This window comes from Triturus cristatus, chromosome 9 (genome assembly GCF_964204655.1).
Source record: "Triturus cristatus chromosome 9, aTriCri1.1, whole genome shotgun sequence".
Taxonomy (NCBI): Eukaryota; Metazoa; Chordata; class Amphibia; order Caudata; family Salamandridae; genus Triturus; species Triturus cristatus.
In genome coordinates, this window is record NC_140592.1 from 313110438 (window position 1) to 313129352 (window position 18915).

Consider the following 18915-nt stretch of genomic DNA (forward strand, 5'->3'; position numbering starts at 1 on the left):
TTAAAAAGGTCTTGGCCTACAGACTTAAAAAAGCCGCCAATTGGTCTGGCATTGGCTGCCAGCCACTTGCCTTTTGGAAAGAAAACTAGAAAAAATAAGAGAAAGGAGGCAAGAAGGAAAAGGTGAATGAGAGAAAAGAAAGTGAAAGGAAGAAAACAATAAGAAAGAACAAAGGAAAGATGAGAGAAAGAGAAGGGCAAGACAAAATAAGGGGGAAAAAAGAAGGAAATAATGAAGTAAAGGACACAAAGAAGAAATGACAGATTTGCTATTAGCTTTGAAAAGATAGAGCACCCTCATGTGCTTATATTCAGAGCTCATGTGAGTTGCTGGTATGGAGTGAAAAAACAGCAGTCAGATAAAGTAAAGGTCCCTTCAAAAAGAATTTACAACCGCATTGACAGGAGACAGAATAAAATAAATCTGGGATGTACCCTGTGCCCTGGTAGAAAGTGTCCGTGTACAAACAAAAGCAGCATTAAAGTAAAAACAAACACACTGGCACTGAAAGGAACTAACCTTTGTGTGATGTGCTCCTTGTGAAAGGGCCAAATGCAATCACTCAAAGTGAAGTTAGCCAGTGACTGAAGTAGACTGCTCCATGCTGAAGTGGGCAGAAGCAAAATGTAAATGGCACAACAACAGACCAATGGATAAAGAGAGGTGGCTGAAAGCCCCTTTATGTAAATATATTATACATATAATTTTGGTAAAATCAAAAGGTCTTGGCTACCGCCATACATTAAAAAAAAAAAAAACAAGACTTTCCTTCATACCCAATTTCTATTCATTTGATTTCTCATTATCAAGTTATGCTTGGTCGATACATAGTGAGAAATCATTGCAGGCCACGGTTCAGTTGTTGGCTGTGGGTATCACAAGTTTAGGATACACTACATATCACTACATCTAGAAGAATCTGACAGATGTGGGGTGTATAACATTTTTATATGTCGGCTTTCAAGTGTGAAAAGTTAGACGAAAACCTTGTGGTCAGGGTCACTATTTCCTATTAACATGTTCTATTTTATTTCAACCATTAGTATATTAGAAAATACCTTGTAAATACATGACCCCAGACTGAATTCAGAATTGTGACCAGTTTTCAGAAATTTGTAGTTTTCCAGGATGAGGAAGTGTTTAACATGCTTGTTACACAAACTGCAGTTATTTAGAAACCACAAAACTAGTAAATGTTGACCACCGATTATAAAAGTGGAAAAATAGTGATGGATATTTTCTGTTGCATATTTCTGAAAGCCGTGAATTGGACTGTTTTGGTGCCATGATTAGAAAAAAGCACACAATTTCTTGTTCACCATTTCTAGTTTGTGATAAAAAAGGAGTTTGGCTATGTTCTCAGGTTTCTCTGCATAAATATCAAAGCATGGACACCTTAGCAACACCCAGTATATAGAAAGCGAATGAAAGTTTAGTTTGATTTAATTTGTGGAAAAACAACGTAAACTGCCTCAAAAGTCAATAAAGAGCTCATCACTGATGGGAGGTAAAGATAAAGTGCAGGAAGAGTTGGATTTTTTTAATACATGCAGTATGACTGACTGACTTGCCGGTTAAGGTGGCAAAAATCTTCTGTACCTGGTGTTCTAGGTAAGAGTTGCTGGTGCTTGACCCTTTTATGGGCTCTGACAAACTCCTGAATGAACCTGCCTCTGGGCTGCTTTAATATTATGCTTGTGATGTCCCACGCATATGGAATGGGCACCTAGGAGGGAATCCCTAGAACCTCCCAGGTTAATCCACAAATCAAACTTGTTGGTGGGACTACGGGTAGGGCCAAAGGCATCTGTTACTGCCCTAGTTCATCCAAGACATGGCCCGACACCCCAAGCGATCCATCTTTTTCGGTCCTGCCTGAGAACGACTATGTGCTATCGCTTTTAAGATCTTTTGTTAACTTCAACTTAAAGGGGACTTAAAGCCCGCCTTTTACTTACCATTAGTTGGCTTCGTCGTCCCTCTCATTTCTTTGCTTCTCATTGGTCAGTTCATGTCAGTTTCACTTTCTCTCTTTATATGTTGGTCTCTTCGATGGAGCATTGGCCAACTAATGATTCATGCCTTTATTAGTGTCCTCCCGCTGCTCGCGCTTGGATTGAGGCACGATAGGGGCGATACTGCAGGGACAGACTTCTTTAATGTTTAAAAGCACCTTGTTTTCCAAATGCAGTCTTTACTACAACGTTGCTTTTATATCCTCCAGGACGACACTGTAGCAGCGCACACAATTTCATGTTTAAAAACGTTTTCTTTCTTTTCAACATGCAATTTTACCTTTTTATGAAAGCAGTTCCTGCAACTGTCATGGGTTTATTTAATGTTTAAAATACCCAGGGTAATCCTGCAGTGCCAGACTTATGTGATGTTTGTATACACTTTGTTTGGTTTCCAATGCAATTTTCACTACAACGTTGCTTTTAGGATCAAATCTTTTTTTATTGGCATCAACAACAGTCGCTGCTTACACAGCATGCCGCCTACAATAGCGTTGCTTTTAGATCTTTCAAGGCAACTGTGTTGCACTGAAAGACCTAAAACCAACGTTAATGTTTAAAAGCATTTTCTTGCTTTTCAACTTTTAATTTTTACCTTTTTATTAAAGCAGATCGTGCAGCTGCGTGTTTTTCTGCGCTGTGCGTCTTCTCTGCGCTAGCACTGTAGCTACGGAAAGCAGTTTGTGCTATACAATACCTTACAGTAACAGGCCATAACATGCCAAACTATACAATGACCGGCCATACCATATAAAATACCAAAATATGCTATAAAATGACAGCCCATATCATACTGTACAGTAACATACCATACCTTACAATGGCAGGCCATATTATACCATAATATACAAGAGGCCATACAATGATTGGCCATACTGTACCAAATTATATAATGACAGGCCACACCATACCATAGCCTCCATTCCATACAATGACAGGTTATACCATACTATACAATAACAGTCCATACTATACAGTGACATACCATACTATACAGTGAGAAGGGATAACCTAACAAGCATTTGCAATGCAATCGGTCTCGCCTTTGGGACCTTATATGTATTTAGCTATGCAGCACATTAGCCTGGGTGCTGAAACATCTACTGTTCTTTAACATGGAGGGAAAGTTAGTACCAAACTGCGTGACACCCCAGGTATAGGAACACTTGGAGAGAAATATTGCCTTTGAGCAGGAAATGATATAGTCCAAAGCTCTGATTTTAATATAACATCAGGGTCTTCGGTGGTCATAGCACTGAAAATACAAGATTTGAAAAAAATATTATTGTCTACCGGTGCTCATGGAAAACAATTTCTATGGACTGGAATATATAGAATGCTAAAGTGATTTTAGTATTTTACTGACCGTTGCTGGTCGTTGTCTATCAAGAAAGTTAAATAGAGGTACTTGCCAGGGAAAAAAAAGTCCCTCAGCAGAAAACAATTCTGGTATTTTACTGACCTCTACTGGTCGTTTTCTATCAAGACAGTTAAATAGAGACATTTGAACAAGCAGAAAGCAATTCTGGTATTTTACTGACCTCTACTGGTCGTTTTCTATCAAGGCAGTTAAATAGAGGCAGTTGAACAGAAAAAAGTCCCTAAGTGGAAGGATAAAAGTCCTAGGGCTGATCTCCGGAGCCCACAAAGTACATACACATATACATATATACTAAAGTATATAGAAGAGGTCTTGAGTGCTTGACCTAAAAAAGAAGGTATAACATGCAATGAGAGGCCACAACATACCATACAATGACAAGCTGTACTGTGCCATAACATAGCCTCCATACCATACAATGACAAATTATGCCATACTGCACAATAACAGGCCATACCATATAATGCAGTGATGGACCATACCATACTAATCAATGACAAGGCATAACATACCTTACTACACGATACAATCACAGGCCATAACATTCCATAATCACAGCCCATACCCAAACCTGCTAAAGAATAACCGGCCATACCATACTATACAATAACAGTACATACCATACAATGACAGGCTATACAATACCATACCACGCTATATAGTGGCAACTCATACCATACTAAACAATGACAGGCCACCCCATACTATATAATAATGGACTGTACCATATCATACCATTCACTAACATACCATTCCATCCTATGCAATGACAAGTCATAACATACTATACAACAACAGGTCATATCTTACCATACGATACAAAGACAGACCATACCATACACAATAACTTAAAAAAGAAATAGCGCCAATAGATCTTGCATAGGTGAGACCTATTGGCTTTGCACTGCGTGGTCTGTTGGTGGTAGGGATGTGGTTGTAAGGGTGGGAGCAGCGCCCTGCCTCCTCATAACCTACCATCAGAATAAGTGATCCAGGGGGTGGGGTTTGGAAGGCGATAGGCTGGGATTGTTCCTATCCCCTCCTATTCAATCCCCACTTCCTGATGCTTCTCTGCCCAAGAGAATCATGGGAGGAGGAAGGAGCTGTGGGTCTGTGCCTCCACCAAAATACAGAGATTGTTTGGATTTTTCTTATTCTAATAAAAATCCTAACAGTGTCTGATTTACCTCTGGTATACAGACGCACAGTTCTGAACCTCACAGAATTGGCGCTGAGCTCAAAAGGGCTTCTTTCATGTTTTTTTCATTATATCTGTACAATTGTCTTAACCTGTGCTTTTACGCGGAGCAGTAGGTCTATTAATTCTAATAGGCATGGAACACTTGTAGTCAATGCTTTCCTCTACTGAGTTCTCAAATCCAATCACTGATACTTTTATACGATTCTGGAGAGCATTAGTCCTTTCTTGACCAAAGTGCTAGCCTGCGCACATCCTAAAATAAGTACCCTTACTTTTAGATTGACGAGGAATGCCTTGAATTAAATAGAACGTTGAATAATCCCTGGTTTGAAAATGCATTGTATGACAATGTGACCCTAGATATTATCTTCTGCATAGTATACCAACAGCTAGCCTTAACGAAAGATGTATGGTTTCGCTTATTGCCCAAGATTTTTGTATGGTTACTAAAGATTTTTATGGTGGTTGGCAGTGGACAGTTCTCTTTCCTTTTACTGTCTATGGACATGTAACTGTGGTAGCATTGCAGACCTTTCTCTAGGACTATTAGGGCAAATTGTGTGGAGTCTGAAATACTTAACTTTGTCCAGACTCTGCATGTGTGCATTCAGCAAGGATTTACAGGGGGGCGTGAAGCGAGTTATTTGATGTCTATGCAATTGCCTCTGGTTTCCGACCAGGATGTGTCCTTGTCCCAGCAAACGGTTACCATCCTATGTGGGGCAGTCAGGAGTAGATTCCTTGACAATTGGTCATTGAAGATACCAATGCTCTTGCATTCGATATTTTGCTTGGCCACTCTGAAAATGTACTCTATACCCTCTTCATACCTTTTATGTAGAATTTGTCAGCAAAAAAAAAGTCTAGAAATAAATGACCAGAAGAGTAACGTCTTGTGTGCCAGGTATAGAATAATGTGGATTTCCACACAAATGGCTTCCACTGTAGGTTGCCACTTCGACTACTTGGTGGTCAGATTTGTGGAAAATGATTCTGGGGCCCTCAGATGAGCAATAGTGGTTCTTTTGCTCAGGTTTCAAGGTATCCTAATGTTCTCATTATAGTGGTTGTTAGTTGATACTTTGAAAGTATACTTTGAGAGCGGTATGAGGGCACTATATAGGGCTGAGTTGGGGCGGTGTACGGGTTGCCAACATCTGAGCGATACTAAAAATAATTTTTAAAGATGCCTCTTCTGCTAGTCGCGCAGACACCAAGCATTGTTTTACAATTGAAAATGAGCAAGATGTGATTGAGTCCCATGCTTCTCACAGACTAATGTAATTCTGGATTGCAATTGCGAATGATCTTTTCTGCTGCATATGACGGAACTGTGCCTATTAGAACTTGCAGGGTATTTGCCTAGGGTTTGCCATGGTAAAGCAGTTACTGTGAATCTTGATTTGGGGTGTGTATGTGTACTCTTGAGATCATAATATCCAACAATGATGGAGGCGTGTTTGTGAAGAGAGCTTCGTCTGTAGAGATTTTCTGCAGGCTAAAATTAATTGGTCAACTGAAAGTCTGGGGATGAAGTGTTCTCGGTGATGGCATGTCTCCTTCACCGCCAACATACATCCATCGTAGATTGGGTGACCTTCCACTGGCAGATTTAGCACCAAACTTGGGTAAGGGTTTGCAGCCATTAGCATGCTACTGTTGCTACAATATAATATGTGAAAGTGTGGTGCACTTTTTAGCATTTTGCCATAGTTGAGGGAGTTTGTGAAGGGAGTGGCTTTTTCCACCATTTGTTATGCAAGGATATGTATTGTGTCTGTGCTGTACAGAGAACACAATAAATCAGTATGCTAATGTATGCCTGGAGACTGAAGTTTTTGACCCTAGTGCAGGAAAATTAAGTTAAATCATTGTTTTTAATGTCTTTTCTATTACGAATCGCTGTGTGTTTCTAGAATGAGGGTTGTTTTTACTTGTTTCTCCATTTGGCAATGAAACCTTAGTCATGCTTAGCCCATTAACACTGCTGAGGGAAAGGCCATAGCCCACTTCATCATTCTAGGGCTCCACTTGGCAAGCTTCTAAACACTATGCAAGCAACCGTCATATTGCTGAACTACCATCCGGATAAAATGGCCATTCAAGTCAACTTACTTAACACGCTTGCTGTCTTTGTCGCAGGGTTCATTGACAAGCTGAGGCAACTTAACACACTTGTCACTGAAGCTCAGGCTTCAACTGGCATTAAGCAAGAATATTGCTGTTCATGCTCACCTATACTGGACAAGTTTACTTCCCTTGCATCAATCATAAACGGCCTCTTGGTGGAAGTGAAATTGAGTAAGCCCTTGTGTCATTATACAAAACTTGCAGATGCTAGAACCAGAGTCCACACACAACTCCTCAAACCTGATTATGAACCAAGTACAACCAAGGCCTGAAAATAACAGCATAAATAAAATATTCATTACTGAGGATGTGCATCCGGTTAAGGGCCCATATAGCATTCCAACTATAAGTATAGATGACCTCGCTGGGCAAACTAACAACAAATGTCCGGGGTCATCGACCAGGGAAGCAAACATAATGACTGAGCAAACACAGGAGGAAAACTGGCAGGGGAAGTGGGCTGTAGGAGCACTGCTTGTCAAGGCAGATAAACATGCCAGTCGGCCCCACCTCTGTGGGACCATCACACAATCCTCATCTGGATAGTTGATAAAGGCGTATCTCGCTTAAGTAACAAGGAAGATGCTCCACAAAGGAAGAAATAGAGATTTTGTGTAAGCAACCACTCTGCTTAATGAGAAGGTATACTCAATCTTCGATAAAATAAGGAAATACCGGCTAAAGCAGCTCCTACCCATGTAGCACACACAGAGTGTAAACATTGAGGCCTAAGCGGCAGACCAATGCGTAAGTGCATGCAAAAAATGGCAGCAGTGCCAGAGGTACAAGAAGCCTCCTAGACCAAAGCCTGCCTGAGAAGGTCATGTTAACAGCCGCTTAGCAACCCAAACTGATTGGGAGAATCCCGAATTAATCACCAATCCCAATGGAAAACGCTCTGAAGCCATTCCCAACCTTCAACAAACCCAAGTTATACTTGATCTAATAGCATCATTAATCTCCCCAAAAATCATCTCGCAACAGCCATCCTAGAGCAGACTCTGCATAATTTAAGTCCAACTATTATCGGGTGGCCTTTAAAGACCAAGCTCCTAGACACAAGCTGGCAAGTGCTCCAGAGAAGGAAGTCTACCAAGGTCTTAAAACGTACGTAGCAACAAGTCAAATAAAAATCACAAGACGGGTCCACACCCCAGTGCCCCTTGGAAATTCAGGGGATGCAGTCCCAGGAGGAAATTAGGCCAACTGGAGAAAATGGATATAATTGCAACCAGGCACCCAGCGTAATAAAGTATCATGGTACCCAAAATATCAAATCCGGGGCAATCGGGCGTGTTCATCTGTACTAATATTCTAAAATGAATGGTAGACATCATCACTATTGTGTTTATCCTTCATATGGGATACAGTCAACGGAGCCCACCTCTGTTACCTTTGCTACAGAACAATTTGCCAAACTAATATAGTCACACAAATTCACACTAAGGAATTGGGGCAAAAACATCACTCGGAATAATGGCGATGCATATCCCTCCCCCACCATCCAATCAGGAATCATCTCTACCAGGGAGGTCCTAGCCAATATCTATCCTGAGAAGTGCAGTGAGGACAAGATCCATACCATCTAGTATCCTCAATCATAAAGCCTTTCTGTTTTTCAGGTCATATAAACAAGTGAATGGGTATAAAGCTCTGCAATCAAAGTGCAGTCCTTCAGAGTGGGTTGGCTCGCGGCCGCAATCTCAATGAAGTCCAGTAGCGATTAAGTTACAACGATCTCCACACAATCGCAACCAGTGGTGAAGGAACGTAATATCTGCTGATGAAATCTTGGGAGTCAATGAAAAAGATCTAGTAAAATACTAGCAGAAATTTCACATCATTATTCTTCCAAAAAAACATGGTTGCAATCTTCAATTTCACTTACAGCATACATTGGATACCTCAGCCTGGCAATCGAAGTCAAGCAGCAAGGCCACCCGGGGATTGGATTTTCAATGTATATGAGCATGTTCTCACGTCACAGCTCCCAGTCATGCAGCCTGGGATCTTAACAGTACTCTCGGATGGCTAGACCTCGGAATTCAATACATCTTTTAAATATTATGAACATATACCTTAATCACAGATTAAAGAAAAAAAGGGACAACTGAAAAAACATGCCAATAAAAAGCAGATCATTACAAGATGGGCAATCCTGGGGCAATTCCTGAACAGCATCCCTCCCCACCCCCCAAAAGGCATGCAGGTAAACTAGAGAAAAGCCTTTTCCACGTCAGTAGGACATGGGGTCTTGATCGACAGGGTCTCGGGTGATATTCCACCATCATGGACCAGGATAACTGAGCAGTGTTTTATATTTAGACTATACGTTGGGTAATAACGCCTCTTTTTAGCCACATCCAACAATTTAGAATAGAGTAACACCTGGAAAGCGATCTTCACCCCCAGTTCACTAAGCTGGTTTCGAAGATGCCAACCCTACACGAGTCAGAGACCCTTCTGGCTGAAGCCCACACCATCAATCTGAAGAACTAAGGTGGGATGAGGAAATACTGCTAGAAATCCTTTTCTTCTGTACATTCTTTTTCTCGAGCAACACAGTAAGTGAAGACCCAATAAATGGTTGGGAGCATTTTACAAAGAATACTGTATCAAAACTTTCTAGGAAGCTCTTCAACAGTGGCTACACCTCAAAAGCGCGAGGAAAAAACTGGATTTCCCTGGAAGTGAGATGTATAAAAAAAACTTGAAATAAACATCTTGGTAAGCTACGAACCTTCCCCCGGAGCAGCGTGCTAGAAGCGGCAGTGAACTTCTGTAAGAAAAAAATAAACAACGAGCTCTGAGCGATTAAAAGATCCCATCGTTCTAGAATTATTAGGCCAACCCTATATGTGCCAGTAAAAGCAAGAACGGAACGAAATTCTGGCAGAGAGTTAATAAAAAAGAACACAGGCTGCATAAATCTAATAATTCAAAAATCAACAAATAGGAATGGGTGTGGTATATAACCAGTTTTCGATTAGTGGAAGCTCTCCGAGTCCAAAAAAAACAAGACAAATACTACGATGAACACTACAGGTAGCTCCAGTGGGAACTCAGATATCCCATGTATTACTGCCCAGATGAGTTTCTAAAGAGCTCGGATTCCACCATGAAAGAGGAATACAATGGCCTGAGGCTCAACCTACAAGATGACTGTGCTAGTAAAATAAAAGATCATACCCGTGTTGATATCCAAAAAATAACTGTTGAATCACAGACCAACTGTGCTCCAGGCCTGAATGGGATTCTCTAGGCTTTGTTAAAAAAAGAACCCCCTGCCCAATCAGGTGTTTGTTAAGCGCGACTACTCACTAACTCTGGTTAGCAGGCTCCAATCCAATGGGTGGGGGGGGGGGGGGGGGGGGTCTGTCAAAGTCCCAGGTTTTGAGGTTTCTTGCGAAGATGGGGAGCGATGTTGTCTGTCTGAGGTGGCACAGCAGGGTGTTCCAGGCTCGGGCTGCGAGGAAGGAGAAGGAGCGGCCTCCCGATCTGGTCTTTCTGGTGCGGGGGACCACAGCATAGGAGAGCTGGGCAGATCGTAGGGTCCTCTGGGGTGCGTGGAATTTGAGTTGGCTGTTCAGGTATGCTGGTCCGGTGTCGTGGAGGGCCTTGTGGGCGTGGGTGAGCATCTTGAAGGTGAATCTAGCTTTGATGGGGAGCCAGTGGAGTGTGCGCAGGTGCTGGGAGAAGTGGCAGGTCGAGGACCTGTCTTGCGGCGGCGTTCTGCATGTTCTGTAGCTTGCAGGTGAGGTTTTTGTTTGTTCCAGCGTCAAGTGCGTTGCCTTAGTCTAGTCTGCAGGTGACCAGGGCGTGAGTGACGGTCTTTCTGTGCTCGAGGGGGATCCATTTGAAGGTCTTGCGTAGGAAGCGGAGGGTGTGGAAGCAGGAGGACGAGACGGAGTTGATGTGGCGGTCCATTTTGAGCTCAGAGTCCAGGATGATTCCCAGGTTGTGTGCGTGGTCCGTGTGGGTGGGCGGGCTTCCGAGGGCGGGGGGCCACCAGGTGTCGTTTGGGCCCATGATGAGTACTTCTGTTTTGTTGGTATTTAGTTGTAGGCAGCTGTTTTTCATCCATTTGGCGACTGCTTCCATGCCTTCTCAAAAATTGTGTCTGGCCGTATTGGGTTCGTTGGATAGGGAGAGGATGAGTTTGGTGTCGTTTGCGTATGACACAATGTTGAGTCCGTAGGTTCTGACGATGGGGGCGAGCGCAGCCATGTAGACGTTGAAGAGTGTAGAGCTGAGGGAGGACCCCTGGGGGACTCCGCAGGTGGCAGGTGTAGGGTCGGAGAGGAAAGGGGGTAGTCTGACCCGCTGCGTTCTGCCGGAGAGGAAGGAGCAGATCCAGTGCAGTCGGCCCATAAGCTCTCAACACTATATAGGCACATACTTCAAACAGAAAAACCTCTAAGTCTCAGAGGGGGTCAGTAGTTCACCCAATCAAATAAAGGTTGGGATTCAGCACAGCCCAGTAACTACCAGCTGATGGCTCTCACAGATATTTAAGCAAAATATTTCACAGGCTTGCTGTTAGATGATCTCAAGAGCTGGGCCGATCAGCAATGTACTATTACCCTAACCAAACAGGATTCCTGCAAAAGCATGCCTGCTTATCGCATTTATTGGCAATCCCCATGCTCAATGATCTTACAATCCGAACGCACTCACTTCTGTTTATGTGCTTTGTTGAGTTTAAGGCCACTTTTGTCTGGGTCCCAAGGAAGTTATTCTGGTGAAAACTACACTTATGGGGACTCCTGTCAAAGCCCCTGAGAGATATAAAACTCTTGTAAATAGTTACGTAGACAAGAATAAAATGAGACGATTGAATTTCCCTCTCACGAAATATCAAAAACACAGATGGTTTAAAACAAGAGTACGTTTTGGCACCTTTGCTTTCTAACTTGTAAATTTGTGACCTCACAGTCTCATTGGACTCGGTAAATGCACACCCTCCGACGCTTAGGAAGAAACAACTATCCAACTTATGGTATGCAGATGAATTGGTGATGTTGAGTCGAACAAGAATTGTCCTGCAGAGGCTAATCACCTAACTCAATGAATACTCCAGGCTAAATAAACTGGTGTTCAATTTGTCAAAAACAAAATTCATCATGTTTGGGAAAAGGCTCAACAAACCTGGCTCATGGCCGATACAATAATAAAGTTCTAGAATAGAAATATTGGTGTCTGGCTAGACTTGAGCAGAAACTCCCAGCGACAAAAATAATAATTTAAAAACAAAGCCCACGCGTTTCAAGCCACTTTTGTAACCTTAGCAAAAAAATCTATATGTCCCAGCCTGGATCCACTCCTCCAGATGATGCAGGCAAAGTTCACCCCGACATTCACACATGTTAGTGTAATAATGCTGGGCGCAGATGCAAAGCTGGTGGATGCACTAGTGATAAGAACTTACAAATCCATCTTCCGTCTGCCAAAAATGGCCTCACCGGCGCAGGCCCGGATTAAATTTGGCCTTCTTAAACAAACTGAGGGCAGGCGATGTGCTTTCCTTAAGCTCTGCTGCAAACTGTGAGCAGCAAACCCCAATATGTTCGATAACGTTAAATGGAACGACTTAAAGAACACCTGGGGAAAGACAGCTCATGCCCGGTATCTAGAAGAAAGTTTGAAGAACATATATACTGGTATGACACCAATAATGTTAGCCTGAAAGAGTTCAGAACTGTGAGCATTAGCTCCTTGACGTTGAGCAGGGATAAAAATGGCAATGGCACAGTGTTTCCACGTATTGATGGTGTTGAATTCTCATAGACATAACCATACCTGGGAATAAACTACAATGCAAAAAACAAGCTTATGGTTCTTCTGTTTGTGGCAGTCCAGCACTGGACTTTATTCCAAAATGGTAAAAACAATAAAAAAGAGGAGAAATGCAGATTATGTAAAAAATTAATGGAATCAATTACGCACATTGTGTGTTTGTGCCTGGCGCAACTAGAAGCCCTCAGACTTCTGCTATGGAAGCTGGTTAACGCCATTAAGGTCGGTACATGCTGGCAGGCTGTTAAGGTGGTCCTAAACCACATAAACACAGTCCTGAATATTACATTTGTTAAATTTATATACATATTTTCTCATTGCTCCGCCAACAAGAGAAGGAGGACAGACAGATGGTATGTACATACAGGAACCGCCACAGCTTCACCTGGCACTAATTTATATGGACTCAGTTCCATTACCCATAGTTTTATATGCACCCCTCAGATTAATTAATTGTAATATTGTTCATAACTGATTTTAATTACAATTCTTTTGTAATTACGAGCTGTATTTTTTATGGTGATCTTTCGTGTATGGTTTTAATTAACTAAAACATGAAAAATAAAAATGACATTAAAAAAATACATTTATGTATTCACGTTTTTATCTTTTTGCACATAAAGAAATGGTACATATGCTGTCCTTGTGATGGCTACGACAACAATAAATATATAAAACTACACAAAAAATTAAGTTTGTTATGGATCTCTCAAAATGATACACTACCCTCTCACTTTCAGGTTTGCCTGTTCCTTTAATCTGTCACTTTTGTTGTCTCGAACACTAGCATTTGTTACGTTCTTCGATTTCCAATTCCTCTTATTAATTTTGATTTTGGTATGACAGCCTAGATAACGTATTGGCGATAACGATTTTTGATCTGCCACATTTTAATTTTCGTCTCTAATCCAACGCAGACTGGATTTTCGCCATTGGTGTGCTAGCGCAGCAATGTGAGGGTTTTGATGGTGATGGGTAATTGGCCTCTTCTGGAAGGATTGTTTTCCTCTCCACACTTTTGAGAATACCGGCCCCTCTGTTGCGCGGGCTCACACTAAGATTTATCTGCAGAGTTGACCTCGTAACGAGAGATAATTGATCTCGCCTGACACTTACCTTGCAGTACTTTGAAAAAAAAATTGTAAGCATCATAAGGGGCCCTCTTTACTCCTTTCTTGGGGGCCATCCTCTCACAGTTTCTACGAATTGGATTAACTTCCAACTTGGACAACATATACATTATGGATATGTCCTGGCTAACGAAACGGTTGTTATCGGGGAAGACGGGTCGAAACGTCAACCTTTTCCTTCTTTGGCATGCATTACTACCTTTTAACCCTGGTTCAATGTTCAGGGGTCATCTAATGTGAGAAAGCGCCATCTTTCTTGCATGGTATGCCCCCACTTTTTGCTGAATTGCTGAATGTACTTTGACTGAGTGTGCCCTGGACTCTTGCCAATCAGGTGCCTAGGGCCTATGTTCCTTCGCTAAACAAAAACCTCAAACCCAAATTGGCAAACCCTGGCCACATGTCAGCCCCTGGTAAATGGTACCCTAGGTACCCAGGGCCTTGTGACCAGGGAAGGCCTCTAAGGGCTGCAGCACTTTTTGTGCCACCCTTAGAGGCCCTGTACCCTAACACCCACACACCGCCCTTGCAGGTTGAGTGTCTGGGTACAAGACAAAACAAAGAGTCGACATGGCACACATCCCTGTGTACCATGCCCACCACCTACACTGCCCTGGCAGCCCTCTAGCTGGGTGCCCTATGCCAGTGGTGTGGGCACGGGAGCATGAGCCCTGTGCCCCTACAGTACCCAGGTATCCTTGCTGGGCCCTGTAAGTGCAGTGCTGCCATTTAAGAGTACATGGTGCTGAGAGCTCGTCAAACACGAACTCCACAGCACCATAATGGCAACATTGAAGACTGAGAAGTTTGGTATCAAACTTCTCAGCACATTAAACCCGCACTGATGCCAGTGTGGGATTTAATGTACCAAGCACCACAGAGGGCATCTTAGAGATGCCCCCTGAAACCTAACCTCCAATCCACGTCTGGTCTGAGAGGCTGCCTAGGCTGCCACACAGCAGACATGTTACTGGACCCCTGGGTAGGAGAGCCCCTGCTCTCCTGGGCCTGCAACAATGCACATCCTGGGCGAGGTGCTAGGTCTCCTCCCCCAGGATGGGCAGGGGGAAGCTTCAAAGGCATGCCGCCTCTGTGAGCTTCCCCAGGCCACTTGCAACCTCCACTCTGGCGGGAAGCCTGGCCGGAAACCCCAAATAAGGACAGGGGATGTGCCAGCCTGCCAACCCCACCCCTCAGGTGGGGGAGGCGAGGTGAAGCAGATCTCCGGGCGCTCGCCATCTTGAAGATGGGAGGCCCTACCCAATCAGGACTAGGCTACTGCCCCCTCCCACAGGAGAGTGGCAGAATAGGGGGTGTACCCACCCCAGGACAGGGACCCATTGGTCCCTGCCCTTTACCTACCTGTAACGCCCATAAATCTAGTATTTAGGGGCACCCTGAACCTTCCTTCCCCAGATTCCAGATTCAAAAATACAAAGAAGAGCAAGAAGAAAGACCTGCTGTGCAGCTGCTAAGAAGAGGAAGACACCAACTGCTTTGGCCCCAGCCCTACCGGCCTGTCGACCCTCAAACCTGCTCCTGCTACAACCCGGCACCTCTTGTGGCTAGCAACCTCACAAACCCCGGAGAACCTGGATACCTTTTGGCTCTAAGCACCTGGGACTCCCATGAGCAGAGGCTCTGTTCAAACTCAGCATCTAATCCCTGGCATCAGCCCGGAACCGCGAACCCTGCCCACTCTGCACCCGCCAAGCCTGGCCTGTGCCGGAGTGAACAAAGACCACGAGGACGACCACCTGGCGACTGTGACCCCGAGTCCGGCGCCCAAGGACTTCCCTCGACGCTCCTGACGACACCTGCAGCCTCAGAACCAGGTACCCCCCCAACCGCGATCAACGGAGGGTAAGATTTCCCGACACCAAAAGGCACCCCTGCACCGGGTGCCCTGCGGCCCCCTGTGCCCAACTCCTGGGTACCTACCTATCCTCCAACTTGCCTCTCGAAGTGGTGGTGGCACCTGAAGTATCTTCGTCCCCGAGCTTGCAGTCTTTTTCCAAACCGGAGCTTTCCCATTGAAATCAATTGAGCGCCTGAAGGCTCAAAAGCTCCCTGCACCCAGCCACACGAGTGGCCCTGGCAGTGTAACCTTTGCACCGATCTACTTTCCCATTTGCCCTGAGCAAGTGACCAGGAGCCCAGCTCCCACAGCCGCATGGCCTGCAAGTCAGCAGCCACCAACCAAGGCCCCCCTGCCCCCCATAGGAAAACATTGGGCCTAATTCACTCTGCACCTGGCTGCCCCTGTGCTGCTGAGAGTGTAACAACTGTACCTACCTGACCCTGGGAGACCCCTGAGTCTGTGCCCAGAACCTTAACTTTGCTAGTCGAGTACTTACCTGAAAGCCGATAACTCAATTTTCTCCTTAGGGTAACATTGACTGGTTTCTTCTGAAATTTCTTCTAAGTGTGGAGTTTTCAAAACTTAAAATATTCACCAAAAATCAGCCGAGTAACGAAAATACTCACCTGCTATTAGGTGAGATCCCAGTGCTGGATCTTGGTACCCAGCACTTACCCTGAAAAATATTCACAACCGTACTTGCCAGTAACCCAATTTTCTTCCATAGGGAATCATTGACTGTTTTTCTGTGAAATTTCTTCTAAGTGTCGATTTTTGCAAACTTCAAATATTCTTTAAAAATCGTACAAACTGTGAAAACGTAATTACTTACCTGTTTTAGATAGAGGTCCCAGTACTGAGTCTAGGCACCCAGTACTGGATTACAAAAGTAACAAGAACATACTATACCTGCAACTTGAATTTTCTTCCATAGGGAATCATTGACTGTTTTCTATGAAATTTCTCCTAAGTGTCAACTTTTAAAATAACAAAATATTGCCTAAAAATCATAACCGCAACTAAGTCGACTTTTATCACTTGTTTCCAAGAACTGACCCAGGACTGGATCCAGTCCTGGAATTACAAAAGTAATCCTGAAAGTAATCTATTGTAAATAACTTAAAACTTCCATTGAACTCAATGCATTATTGTGTTTGAAATTGTGTTGCCTATTGCAACAACCTGTAACTTTCTACAAAAGCCAATTGCATATTGCAAACGTATTTACCTAAAGCATCTCATTCTGAGAAAGTATATTTTGATACCTATTGTTGGTTCTAAAATAAAACAAACATACATTTTTTATATATAAACCATTGGCCTAGAGTTCAGTTATTGAGTGTGAGAGACCATTTGCTGGCTGAGTGTGTGCAACAAATGCTTTACACTGTCCTCTGATACTGCCTTACTGCTTGACCAAGCTACCACTTTAGAGAATAAGGTTATATCTAACTTTAACCTCTGCCAAACCTCTGTGGACTCTGTACACACTGTACCTATTAGGGAACAGTATATACAGAGCCACTTTCTCACATCTAAGAAATAGGAAAGTGGATTGATATTGTATACAGGCCTAACATTGGTTCGGTCGACTAAATGACCTAATCCAACCAGTGTTGTATATAAAAAAAAATACGGTATCTTTGCTTCTCATTTTTTCTGATTGTTCCCTTTTCTTTACACGTTCACATTGCACACAAGCACTTCCTTTTCACTTTTCTTCCTTTAAACCCCTATTGTCATAATGATTGATTATATAGTCTTCATGAAAAGCAATATTTAAAGAAAGATATTTTCAAATAAACATTGTTGTCTCTGGTCCTTCTCTCTGTGACAATAATCTATGTATAGAATAACTCTTTATATGACCATTTGAATTGAATATTCTCCAATCCTGTGCACTTGAGATGGGCTGGAAAGATATGTCAGGACCAAGTGTTGCTTATACTGTATAGATTCCCAGGTCTTAAGACTTTCTCTGGGAGAACCCCATTAGTATGTAATGGTACATTTTAATTTTCAGGACTGGGAGCATATTCTTGCAATTTTATAAACATTTTGGCGATCTTTGAAGTATCTTATAATTATACTTGTTAAAAATGAAGAGGCTTGTGATAATTTTGTATATGTTACGCATTCTCCCAAAATATAAACGATCACCTGGAACCTTGAGTGCTATAGAAAAAAAAGAAATGGAAATCTCACATACAGGCCAATATTGCCCTTCTTAATAATGGAGTACCTTCCCATCACCTTTGCCAGTGAAAGGAACTCCTATGTTATCATATCTACAGTAGTTGATAACAGTCTGAATAAGAGTGTCATTAAGTGAATGTGGAATTTATACAACTTAATGTTTTATTGGACATAGTGCATTATCATCGTTTCTGATTAACTTAGTTTAACTAATTTTGGAGGTTTTGATGGATGGGTGTACAATCAAACTGTTGAAGCCAACAGGAAGAATCTTTCAAAGAGGCTTAACTGTAGCTTGTTTCTTAGTTGATGAAGTTTGTGATAGAAGTATGCTGCTCCTGAATCATTATGCTTTCTCTTTCTAGAACTGCACTGTATGGAACCTTTGTCATCATGGGGAAGATGCTGTCCAAGGTCTTTGGCAGCAAGGAGATGCGTATTCTGATGCTCGGTCTGGATGCAGCGGGAAAAACTACTGTCCTCTACAAGTTGAAGCTGGGCCAGTCTGTCACCACAATCCCCACTGTGGGTTTCAATGTGGAGACCGTAACCTACAAGAATGTCCGGTTCAATGTCTGGGATGTTGGTGGCCAGGATAAGATCCGTCCCCTTTGGCGGCACTACTACACTGGCACACAAGGGCTGATTTTCGTGGTGGACTGTGCTGACACTGACCGAATTGATGAGGCCCGCCAGGAGCTACATCGCATCATCAATGACCGAGAGATGCGCGATGCCATCATCCTTGTCTTTGCCAACAAACAAGACCTGCCAGACGCAATGAAGCCCCACGAGATCCAAGAAAAACTAGGCCTAACCCGCATAAGAGACCGAAACTGGTATGTGCAGCCATCCTGTGCATCCACCGGAGAAGGACTCTATGAGGGATTGATGTGGCTGACGTCCAACTACAAGTCCTAAACCACCGTTGTACAGAGGGGACCACAACTGAGGAAAATCTATTTTTATTTTCATTGTAATTTTTTTTTTAACCTTCTTTAATAATAATGTGCCGCAAAATGCCCAAAAAGGCTGGTGGAGAATAACTAGCAACATGCAAATCACTGTATAATTCTATTTTTTAACATTAAAAGAGTTTGAGGCCAAACCCTCCTCAGAAAAGCAATAAGTAAGTCGTGTTTTTTTTTTTCCCTCCAAAATTGAATTTGGTGAGTGTGGAGTACCATAGAATTTCTGATTGCCAG

The 18915-nt window shown here is 43.0% G+C and overlaps 1 protein-coding gene across 1 annotated transcript in view; it reads left to right on the forward strand.

Annotated features, from left to right (window-relative positions):
• LOC146797819 (ADP-ribosylation factor 6-like) overlaps positions 1–18839 on the forward strand; it is a 39534-nt gene extending 20695 nt beyond the window's left edge. The window contains exon 2 of the mRNA XM_085625004.1: positions 18076–18839. Within this exon, the coding sequence (XP_085481130.1) occupies positions 18104–18631 (528 nt within the window). The 5' untranslated portion in view covers positions 18076–18103 and the 3' untranslated portion in view covers positions 18632–18839. The remainder of the gene's footprint in view (positions 1–18075) is intronic.
• Positions 18840–18915: the final 76 nt, after the last annotated feature.